The sequence below is a fragment of the Abramis brama genome (genome assembly GCF_963993115.1).
Source record: "Abramis brama genome assembly, chromosome: 8".
In the NCBI taxonomy this organism is placed as follows: domain Eukaryota; kingdom Metazoa; phylum Chordata; class Actinopteri; order Cypriniformes; family Leuciscidae; genus Abramis; species Abramis brama.
In genome coordinates this window covers 6,605,879-6,618,099 of record NC_139970.1, presented here as the reverse complement: position 1 = coordinate 6,618,099, position 12,221 = coordinate 6,605,879, and the positions used below count along the sequence as shown (strand labels likewise).

The following is a 12,221-nucleotide window of genomic DNA, read 5'->3' as shown; positions in this document are numbered from 1 at the left end:
CACGTAACAATAATATTCGCAATAACATTGTTTTACTGAATAATTAAGTAAACCTAATTTCCTAATTTATCTTTGTAAAGAAACCTCATTGCTGAACTGGCTACTCTCTGCTGTCTCAGACGACGACATCACTTCCTGTCGGCCATCGTAACTTCTGTTGGGTCGCTAAAACTTACACACTGCACCTTTAAAGCAGGCGGGGGAGGAGAAGTGCTTTTTAAAGGTGAAGTGTGTGATTTCCACGTCACCAGACTTGCACAAATATTGTTTTCAATACACCACCTGTCTACCATTGCTAGGACAAACAGATAATCGCACACAAGTCTAACATTTTTGGCTTAGAACATGTTATTTTCGACCCTGGCTCCTCAAAAATAATGTAATTTCGTTTGTTGCCAGTGGTGCAACATGTGACACTGAAGACTGGAGTAATGATGCTGAAAATCCAGCTTTGATCACAGGAATAAATTACACTTTACTATATATTCACATAGAATATTTTTTATTCTAGAGTTTTACTGTTTTTACTCCGTATTTGTTGAAATAAATGCAGCCTTGATGAGCAGAATTTTTCTGATCTCAACTTCTTTTCAGGCCAAAACAAATATCTTCAAGAAAATGATCAGAAAAATGAAATTTATTGTTCATTTTATATGTGGATGGAGAACTGCATCTTTCACTGATTCTGCATCTCTTTCAGATGAACATTGACACACACACTTAGTTGTCAGGTCTGTCGTCACTCTCTATACTGGACGTCCTCCTCATTAACATACAGAAACAAGAAGACTTTCATTCTGATCTCCTAAACTCATCATCACATGAACAACAGACTGGACACTTTCAGAGAAAAGAACATTTCGGTTAATGTCACTCGTTTCCTCACACTTTCGACTCAAGTTTACATTGTTCTGCTAAACTGTGGTTACTAGCATCTCAGCACAGGCCGAAAGAGCTGCTTGCTAAGAGGCGGTTAGCGTTTGACCCTTGACCTCTCTCACGCTCTGTGTCTGTCAGTGTCATCATCTCTTTTAGTTAAAGTTTTAGGGAAATTCCTGATGGTGACGGCTTCCTGAACGCTCTTCTCGATCTCTAAATCTAAATCTACAAATGAAAGGGAATGTTCACTTAGACGTGACGATTATGTCATTTACTGACTCAGAAAACCTACAGATAACGCAGTATCAGTCAGACGTAGCGGAAGATTTTTAATCAGTAATCATCACACAAGGCTATCAAGTGGCTTCAGGATGTAGAAGTTAATATTGACTATTATATTGTACTATTACAGTGTCAAACTGTTGAAAATAGCTAGATTCCTCAATTTACATTCACAAAAATAACAGCATATCGTCAAGTTACAGCAAAGTGAGCGAGTAAATAAAGCTGTTTTATTTGATTTTAATGTGAAATATTTCTTTAAGAAAGAAAAAAAAAGACTCCAGTTAGAATTAGCAGATATGTTTTATAAAGTAAAGCTGTTGTTTTTCTTTGTTGGTGCGGATGAGTTCATTTACTCCATCTCCAGAAATGGAGCGGAGTGATAAAATCAGCACATCATCTTAAAACAAGCTTCAGAGCTCCTCAGACTTTCACTCTATTCAGCAGAACAAAGAATACGTCTTTGTATTTCTGTGACACTTCAAGCCTCGCAGCGAATCGCATTCCTTTACACTTCTAGTTTAAACATGTAAAGCCTACAGTATCTGACACGCTACAGGACTCTCAATGATCAAAACTGCTGAAGAACCTGTCGTCTCAACGTCATCTGTTCATCTCATCTTCAGCTTGAATATTTAACACTGAAGAAAAGTAGTTCATGAGATCAAATGAAACTGGTTAAAGTTATTTAACACAAATTTAATGGAATTTACAGAATAGGCAAATATCAGTAATTTCAAATTTTGAGATTCATTGAGATCAACCCTATGAAGACTACTGTATTTTATTTGATACACACATTTCTAAGGCGTCTAATGATAAAGAAGCTGTCGTCCTCCAGTTCTTCTGTCTCTGACTGATAGTTCACACTGTTTTATCCAGTAAAACTCTTCAGTATAACTGTACAAACGCCCTCCTTCAGCTCGAGCTTCACGAGTCTTTCTGTGTCAAATCTACTCTGATTTTATCAAGGAAACGCAAGAATAACTTTGATATTGTTAGTAATATTACAAGATGAACTCTTACTGAAGCAGCTTTACTTGATTATCATCATTTATTAGATCAAATATGATCATCAGGCTTTTGAGGAAGGTTTATTGTTCATCTCTCAATCATTACTGTATGGCATTGCATTGTTTTAATACTACAGAGTTTTGATCATAAAACTAAGCATTAAATATCATATTACTAACATTATTGGCAGATATAGAGTGATGATTTTATGTCAGTATCTGCTGTACTGTTACGAAGATATTATTGATTTAACATGATAAGCATCTGCAAAGGGGCTGAAAATTTCCAACAGTTTCCAAACAATCCTGGAAAGTTCTGGAAAGTGTCTGGAAACTTTGCAACCCAACTGCATCAGACTTTTATCTTACTTTTTAACCATATAAACAGGTTTATCAGCACAAAATTGCATATCGTTGCTCAGTTGGGCCTGTTTTTTTCCTCTGTATTCTATATATTATAAGACATGGCCCATAAAAGCCTGATGTTTGTTCATATGTACCAACTATGATACTCAAAAAACACATATGCAAACTTTCTTTTTTTGTTTAAGGGTTCAATAAACTGCTCCACTGGGGAAAGGGGGAAACAGATATTTCTCATATAGGATTAGCCTGCTTTTGTCACGATTTGGTTTTGTTTCATGTTCTTGGTTCATGTCTGTCATGTGATCCCCTGTTTTAGTCATGTGATCCTGCCATGTCTTCTGTGTTGTCATTGGTTCATTGGTTCAAGCATTGTTAGTGTAACCACTGATGGTGAGCGTTCTAGTCTAGTCCATGAGTTCATGCCATTGTTTTATGTTTGATCACGTTTTGATTATTTGTACATAAACTGCACTTGGGTTCTTAAAACTGGACTAATCATTTCAGCGTTCTACTTTTATCAACTCAGTTTGGTTTGGTTTATGTTAGGTGTTTAGGATACACCTCTGCTGTTTAATTTACATTCGCATTAGATAAGTTATCCCTATATTGTTCCCAATCAGTCGACCTATAAGGGCTTGTTAGTGCCAACACAGACTTCTAGAGCACAGGCAGCTGATATAAAGGCTATACAACTCAAATTAACTATAACAAATAAAAACATATCACTTTAAATAACTTAAAACCATTGCGATACTAATATTTACCCTGTTCACAAATGGACAGGTTTTGGCAGTACGACCACTTCTGAGTTATTGACTGATAATCTCCAAATGCCAAAATAGCAGTCGATATACAAGTGTATCAATTTTCTCTTTGTATATTCTAAAGTCGTTGCAACATTTTTATTATAAAAAAATAAATGATTTCAGTTTGGTCTGGCAGGTGGAGCGGGAAGTCTTACTTCCAGATGTTGAAGTCTTGCTTCCAGATGGAGCATAATATGAATAAATTAACCTGCTTTTCTCCCGCACAAGCTTACAAGGGGCTTTCGCACCGGGGAGTTTTAGGAACTCAGTTATGGGAACTCGCCACCAGGGTGGATCCCCGAGAACTAGTGGTTCCCTTAGGAACATTTTCCTGGTTGCATTCGCACCGGCAGTGTGATCTCTGAAGTGACGCAAGACAAGCTTGATGTTGTGACTTTTATTTTGATGGCGCTGAGAACGCCAGAGCCTGAGCTCACAGTGCTCACATTCACTGTGTTCATTAGTTTACGATCTGTCTAATACGTTATTAGATAGAATTGTTATAGAAAGAAGACCGTAATGAAAAGGTATTAGCGTGTGTCGTGTGGTTGATGTCCAGTGATAAAGCCAGAGGTGTGTGATAAAGCCAGAGGTGTGTGATAAAGCCAGAGGTGTGTGATAAAGCCAGAGGTGTGTGATAAAGCCAGAGGTGTGTGATAAAGCCAGAGGTGTGTGATAAAGCCAGATGTGTGTTGACTCACCTTTGAGCTCCACATCGGCGTGGTAGTTCCCGCTGATGACGGAGTCTGTGCTCGGGGTGCTGCAGCGATACACACCGCTGTCTGTCGCTCGCACCTTCTTGAACCTGAGCTCCACTGAATTATCGCCCAGCTTCTTATAGCTGATGTCCCCGCTGTTGACCCGGTCCCTCACTGTGGGGTCCATGAAGGTACTGTCAAAGGTGGAGACGAGAGGGAGCAATTTATCACCGGACTGGATCATGGACCACTCGAAATCCTGGTCCCGGGGCCCCTGGTAGTCGGACACATTGCAGCGGATGGAGACGGCATGTCCCTCGACATGCACCAGAGGACTGAGCGGCACCTTCACCACACGGCCCTCGCTGAACGCCACTGAGACAAGAAGACACGAGAGATCACATATATAGGGAAACACTGAGGGAACAGTAGGATCACGTATACAGTATCAGTGTGCATCTACACATTATAGAATACAAGTACAGTCATCAAAACTATGATATAAATGCAAGTGATCACAAAACTATATTTTGTCAGCATATAGTCGCCACTCACGCAAAGCATCCTGGAATGCTTTTAAAACAATACTGTTTGCATGCCAGACACTTTGCTTGTTTTTTTCCTTCACTGCCCTGCTCAGCTCATCTATTTAAGCTCATCGCTGCAGCTCGCCTTGTCTTCAACGAGCCCAAAAGGGCCCACGTCACTCCTCTGTTCATCTCTCTGCACTGGCTACCTCTCGCTGCTCGCATCAAGTTCAAGGCATTGACGCTTGCTTAAAGATCTATCACAGGCTCAGCTCCCTCCTACTTCCACTCGCTCCTACGAGTCTACATCCCTACCAGAAGCCTACGATCGGTCAACGAGCGACATCTCGTGGTTCCATCACAGAGAGCCACAAAATCACTTTCCAGAACCTTCTCATTCACAGTTCCATGCTGGTGGAACGCTCTCCCCACCCTCATCCGGGATGCAGAATCCCTGACAACATTCAAAAGACAGCTGAAAACCCATCTCTTCCGTGAGCACTTAACCACATAAAAAAAAAAAAAATTCTTTCCTTTTCCTTTAATCCTCCCTTATCGGGCTTATGCTACTCTGAGCAATGCCTGAAGTTCATATTTTGAGCAATTTTTGCGTTGTTTTTGACACAGATTAGACGGCCACAATTTATCTGCCACCATATCGGAATCGGCAGATAATATTCATTTTTAATGTTGTCGTTATCGACCTGGTAAGAAAATAAGTCTGATATATTATTTCCTTCAGCTGAGACACTTCAGATGTTCACTATGATGGTTTTGAATTGCTTGAAATACGATTGGAATCACTTCAAAAATGGAAAATACAGTTCAGTGCAACATGTGTCTGTCATATCGGCTACAAAATAATCATAATGAGAACATTATAATTGTGTGTTTGGGACATGGCTTTTAATGCTGAGACATTTCTTTTTGTAATCAGGTTCTCAATTATATAAAATTTGGATTTAGATTTATCAGCCAATATATCGGTTATTGGCTTTCAAATGTAAGGAATTATCGGTATCGGACAATTTTCATATCGGTGCGTCCCTAATAAAAACAATTCCAAAGTGTCAATTGGACATCTATGTTAAAAGAAACCACTTTATTTCTTTTACCTCAGATTTCTGAATGTCACTTTGACATTTAAAGTTTGCCATTTATAAAAGCTATAAGCCCTCAGATCAAAAGACCAACCAAAATCATTTAAGCCTGGGTTTACAGAAAGGGCAGGGTAAGTGTACCCATAAAGCCCATGTACCCTTAAATTTAAGCCCACTTCCAACTCTGAAGTCAAATATAAAAAAAAGAGAAAATAATATTTTATGCTGCTTATTATTTCAACAAATCCAGTGATTTGTTACCTCCCTGGCATCTTTTATTGCATACCAATCCCATTTGGCAATGTTGAGTTAACCCCACCCATGTGCAAGCTGTCTCTGGGGACCTCACACAGTCACCCCAAAACTTTGGTGTTTCGGGACCCTTCAGAAATCAACACATTTCTGCAATTTTCAGCCATTTCTTTGGTAACTACATTGATATTATGTCAGATAAGAGAAACATTTATTGTTTTTTGGGTATGAACAAATAGTACTTCATCATTTTATTTAATAAATAAAATTATTTATTTATAATTTTCCTTTAAACTGAAAGATTTCGAGCCCACCCAGGGCTCTAAGCTAATACTTCCCTGTCACTAAATAAATATATTGATGTTTTACTTCTTTAAAATCAATTAAGTTTTATATTTTGTGAATCAAAGATGATGTGGGCTTATTTGGAACACATGCGGGCTTAAATGGTGCCAAAGTACCAATTAAGCCCATGCCAGACTTCTGACTTTATTCCTAAATTATCTTAATTTTTTATTCTAAAATGTACATCAACTAATTAATGGGTCAATGACGTGACGCCTAAATTTTCTGTCCGATTGCATTTTTTCAGGCAAAAACGGGTTTAAATGCATAAAAAGATACTGCATATTTGAAGTATCTCTCCCATGTATGTACTCACTTTAACTCATCAAAAACCTTTACTTATTTGTTATTTTTTTGTTATTTAAAGTGTTAAAACATCATGTGGTGCGACCTGCCGGCCATAACTTCTGTTTTGAAAACGTCTTTGAAATTACTCTGAATGTATTCAAATTTATTTTCTGCACTATTTGGCATGATTTCGAAAATGTTTTGTAATCCTTTAAAAAAATTCAAAGCATTTGTATTTATATTTCCATCATAATATACAAACTTTGTCCGATGATGTCCATTTTATGAAATATCATGTGGTGTGACCATCAAGGAACTACCATTTTGGGACTTTTATGTTGAAAACTATTCAAACACAGGACGTTACATCATATACCAATTTACCAAGGACCCATGGAAGCAGCAAGCAGGTTTGTAATTCTCTCAAATTGGAAAAAAAATAAACCTCTGTAATGGTTGGTATGTAGTTGCCACATTTGGATGTCATGTGGTATGACCTCAAAAAAAATTTATATTAAAGTTATTTCTACAAATATCTATTTGTATTATAAATTTCATAGTGACCTTTTTTTGGGAAGCTAGCTTGTTTTGTTTAGGTGGCCAATTCTGTGCCTGTAAATTTTGAATGAATTTGAAAATATCATGTGGTACGACCAAATATCATGTGGTGCTACCACTGCAGACTGTTTTCCATGATAGATATATGTCCTAGATTGGCAGTTTTATGCTTTTATATTCAATTGACAGTTTATATACAAAAAATACTTTAATTTAGTATCATTTGGAATAGATTTTTATGCAATTTGGGATATTTTCTTCATATATTTCAAGTTTGTTTACTCTTTGTACAATATGAGAAAAATGCAACAACAAAAAAACAGAGCATGTAATTTCAGTTTAGTAATTATGCATTTATTAGTAGTGTATTTATTATTGCCTATTTATTTATTTAAAACTATTTGAATCCATTTTACCAGATGCCACTGCCAAGCGGAAAAATTCTGACCCTGCAACAAGTACAATGATAGGAGAAGAGTGAAATATTATTACAGTATAAAATATCTGTTTTCTATGTGAACATATAGCAAACTGTAATTTATTCCTGTGATCAAAGCTAAATTTAATCTTCAGCATCTTTAATCCAGTCTTCAGTGTCACATGATCCTTCAGAAATCATTCTATGTAACCCTGGACCACAAAACCAGTCACATGGGTCAATTTTTTTAAATTGAGATTTATACATCATATGAAAGCTGAAAAAATAAGCTTTCCATTGATGTATGGTTTGTTAAGATAGAACAATATTTGGCCGATACAACTGAAAATCTGGAATCTGAGGGTGCAAATGTATTGTTGGCTATTGCCACAAATATATCCTGTGCGACTTGTGACTGTTTTTGTGATCCAGGGTCACTAATGATTTGCTGCTCAAGAAACACTTCTGATTATTATCAATGTTCATATTTTTGTGGAAACTGTGATACATTTTATATGTCAGGATTATTTGATGAATAGAAAGTTCAAAAGAACAGCATTTATTTGAAATAGAATCTTTCGTAACATTATAGCTATTATTACATTATTTTCGTAACATTATTATCTTTACTGTCACTTTTTATCAACTGAATGTGTCCTTGATTAATACAAGTATTAATTACTTTAAAAACTATTGACCCCAAATGTTACCTGTATACAATAATTTATGAAATAATTTATATCTATAACATTATTTGTTAGAAAGAAATTCTAAGTCAAGTTAAAAGAAATGGTGCACTTGTGTTTGTGATGTGATTTTTATAAAAAAAAAAAAGTTTATGTTCAGGAAAATTCTGTGAAATTTGTATGAAATCTGGTTTAAATCAATTTTTTGTATAAAATGTATTGTTCATTGATCTCTTTAAATAGATTTTTAACTATATAAGGTCTTCCTGTCATTTGGAGCGACCACTTATCATGTGGTGCGACCAATAAAAGCAATCACTGTATTAAATGTAAAATAAAATATCTTATTTATGTGGCTGAAATATGAATCACTGATACAGTATGCTTTAGTAAATGATATTTTTAAAACATTTATATCAATTTTATGTGATTTACAGGAAAAGTAAGTCTGTTAACTAGATTTAAGAAGGCAACTCAGAAATTATAGAACAAAAAACGAGATAATTATTTACAAAAACTCAAAAGAAATGCAAAACTTGGTTTCTAAACAATTTAATTTCTAAGAACTTGTACAAAAAATGTTTAAGCATGTTAAGGAAATTAATTAATTTTAAGATAAATCACGGTCGCACCACATGACATTTAAGGCTATGGACAATTCATCTAGATGAAAAAACACTAAAATCACTTAAATTAAATTTTTTAAATGAATTTAGGTGTACACAACATCCTTAATGTTTGAACAATTGCAACAGGTATTATTTTTTTTTTGTATTTTAAAATTGACCTGTCGAAAATCCTTATACGTCATTGACCCTAATACATTTTCAAATAAGAGATAAATCTAGCATTTTAACAAATTATTTTTCTTATAAACTATGTCAATATCTATGAAAAAACTTACCAGACTTAGATTTTTGTGGGCCTAATGGGTACTCTTACCCTAGATTAAATCAGGATTAGACCTTAGTTCAATTAGGACATTTATAGCTTTTATAAATGTGCCTTAGAAAAAAATATTGGTGCATCTTGAGACAAAACAATGGCACTGAAATATTTTAAGATATATTGCTTTCAGTTAAAACTGCTCAAACACACATTTTATTAACATGGTTAAAGTCATAAAAACCAAATTCAGTCAAGTTTGTCCAAACCATGTCAATCAAAAAAAGCAACCATGAAGACAGAAAGTGTGTTGACGTCAGAGGAAATGATCAGTCCCGAGTGCAGGATGAGTCATCAATATGTTTGCTCTGTTTTCCCAAAAGAGAAAGACTGTTCATTTTCAAGGTGTGTATCTGTTAAAAGAACACCTCAAAGAGTCTGTTCATGGAAACGTTCATTGTAAATAACCATATTAGGTTCAAAGCACTGGAATAAAAACATGTGGGCGCAACTAAAGGTGAATATTAACATTTTATTGGGTTAGGGAATTAAGTGCTGTGAGAGGAATTACATCAGCATGGCAGCCGAAGACATTACACAGGAGAAAAACCCACAGACAAACCAGAAGAGGAGAAGAACAGAGGGACAGAAACCTAAACTGAGAGAAGATGACATGTAACAACTCGTTTCCTCCTGAGGGATCGGTTGTTCTCGTAAGGTAGAGGACTCAGAAGACAAACATTGTAGACACTGGAGAAATATACGGTACAATAAAACCTGCTGTCAAGCAACTGAGGTCAAAAGCTACTTCAGTATTTAAAGCAGGACACAGTGAAAGTGGATCAGAGCTGATTATATGAATGATTATGAATGTGAGCCAGGGAATGAGCTGGATCAGACAACACAAAAAAAAAAAAAAAAAAAAACTTATCGGCACAGTATTCTAGTATGCGGATCTGAATTCAGAAAAACTTTACAGTCCTTTATAGCACAAATTCATGTCAGGTGGTAGAAATTTTCAGGCAGATGTTAACATTTCCTCATCCTCAAATCAAGCACATAACCAAATATTCAAGAACGAAGGGACCACAGGTAGTCTATTTGACAATGCAAACTCATATTATTCAGAGATCAATGTTCATGGAGGCTACAACCATTTGAAAACGAATAAATAACTGAATTATTGTATGTCGAGAGCATGAAAATTGACATTTAAGATACACTTTGAAGCGTATATTGTTGGACTCATACGGTTCATAGTAGCCTAATATTCATTTAATGTTTGATTTTAAGGCCATTTTTGAATGGTAAACTACTTTGGCGCTTGACTCCTGAAGCAAAACCACTGATCTAAACATGATGCTTGAAAAACAGGTTCACTTTATGTGCTTGCAGTAAACACATTTACACCCAAACTAACACTGGATCACTTCACTTAATGGATCATGTAGCCAATATTAGACAACTGAGACCTGGATTCACACGTTACATCAAACATACAGACTAAAGGAAACAAAAACGCAAGCTCATTAACTAACAGACTAATGTTGTATTGTTGAGTTAACAGACCAGTGATAAGGAGACATTGTAAACCTTCTGCTATCTTTTGACGATAATGTAAATTTGAGGTCGATCTAAAACACAACAAGCTCATTTTCATCATAAAATAGCCTATAATAAGATTAAACAACCGAGTACTATTATAAACTCGTCATATGGTTGTTTAGGCTATTTTATGATGAAAACGAGCTTGTATTTAGAGGAAATTAGTTGCATTCTAACTTTTTTTGTTGTTATCTAAACTAATTCAATACAAACACGCGTTTTATAAAGGCGTTTCTTAATCAAGAACTAGTCAACTTACCAAGAACAAAAAACAAAATCGCAGGACGAAGGAGTCGTCCCGTTCCTTTATCCATTTTGTGAAGGCGCGTGATTTTCCCACGGGATCGCCTTTGTCACTCAAACCGGGCAGAGAGTGAGGAATCCTGAACGAGTCTCTCCCACGAGCGCGGATACTTTAGTCCCCACGAACTTTAGTCCTTTAGTCCTTTAGTCCTGTGAACTGGTGGATCTGCGCGAGCTGCATGATAAAACCCAGCACTGAGGACTGGATTGGCACAGTCGTGTCCGGAAGTGAGTGTGTATGAGTCAGTGTGTGTGTGTGTGTATGTTGGATGAGGGAGGGACTCGCCGCAGGTGAAGTTCCGCCGCACCCGAGCGAGTGTGTGTGTGTGTGTGAGTGTGAGTGTGTCGTGACGGTGCAGGCAAAATACAGGCACTAATTATCTCCCAGAATAACTCAAGAGTCCAGAGAGACCCCGAAACACCCACTGATATCCTCCGTGTTCCCAGAACGATGCAGAATGAATCATTTATGGCGAGAAATCGTCCTCATTATTAGCCTATCTGTCCTTTCATCTCCGAGAGAGAGAGAGAGAGAGAGAGAGAGAGAGAGAGAGAGAGATCGAGGCATTGTAGGAGATTTGCTCTTATCATCACACACCTGAATGAAGACATTCATGCATCAGTACAGTGAAGGCTAAGACCACATGGATTTATTTACATTTTACACACATTAAGCGTGTTTGGATTCTGACATTATTAGAAAGGAAAGTTATGCTGTAAAATGAATATGAATTTTATGTTCTGCACTATTTCTAGGTCACTAATCAAATGTTGCATTGATCATGTGAACTCTTTGCAGTGATATCAGATTTTCTTGCTTCTGCTGAAAAACCCCCGTAGAAAACCACTTTGAAAAATATTTTCTTTCTTTCTTTTTTTTTTTGCACAGTGTATTTAATTCATTCTCAAATCACGCTGCATAACATGATCATTGGGTTTTACACACATCTGTGGCGCTCAGGTGCTAATGTCATTATGCATTTTAATTTTAGACCCCATTGTAAATGCAAATGTATGTATTCAAACACAAACTCATGGCAGTTCTTAACTATTTTACATTTTGTTGAATTCGTATAAATTCATAAAATCTCAATTGTATGTTTTTGTACAAATTCTCATCACAGAGATTCACATCATGACACAGTTACACTGCATGTTCCTGTCAGATCAGGTTGTAAACACACATACATTTTACAGTTTTTTCCAACTG

At 36.3% G+C, this 12,221-nt stretch overlaps 1 protein-coding gene across 1 annotated transcript in view; it reads right to left on the bottom strand.

The window, feature by feature from the left end:
* Window positions 1-11,389, bottom strand: part of LOC311088111 (prostaglandin F2 receptor negative regulator-like) — a 37,268-nt gene extending 25,879 nt beyond the window's left edge. The window contains exons 1-2 of the mRNA XM_084121769.1: window positions 10,968-11,389; window positions 4,048-4,419 (exon numbers count right to left, since the gene is read on the bottom strand). Of these exons, the coding sequence (XP_083977895.1) occupies window positions 4,048-4,419; window positions 10,968-11,022 (427 nt within the window). The 5' untranslated portion in view covers window positions 11,023-11,389. The remainder of the gene's footprint in view (window positions 1-4,047; window positions 4,420-10,967) is intronic.
* Window positions 11,390-12,221: the final 832 nt, after the last annotated feature.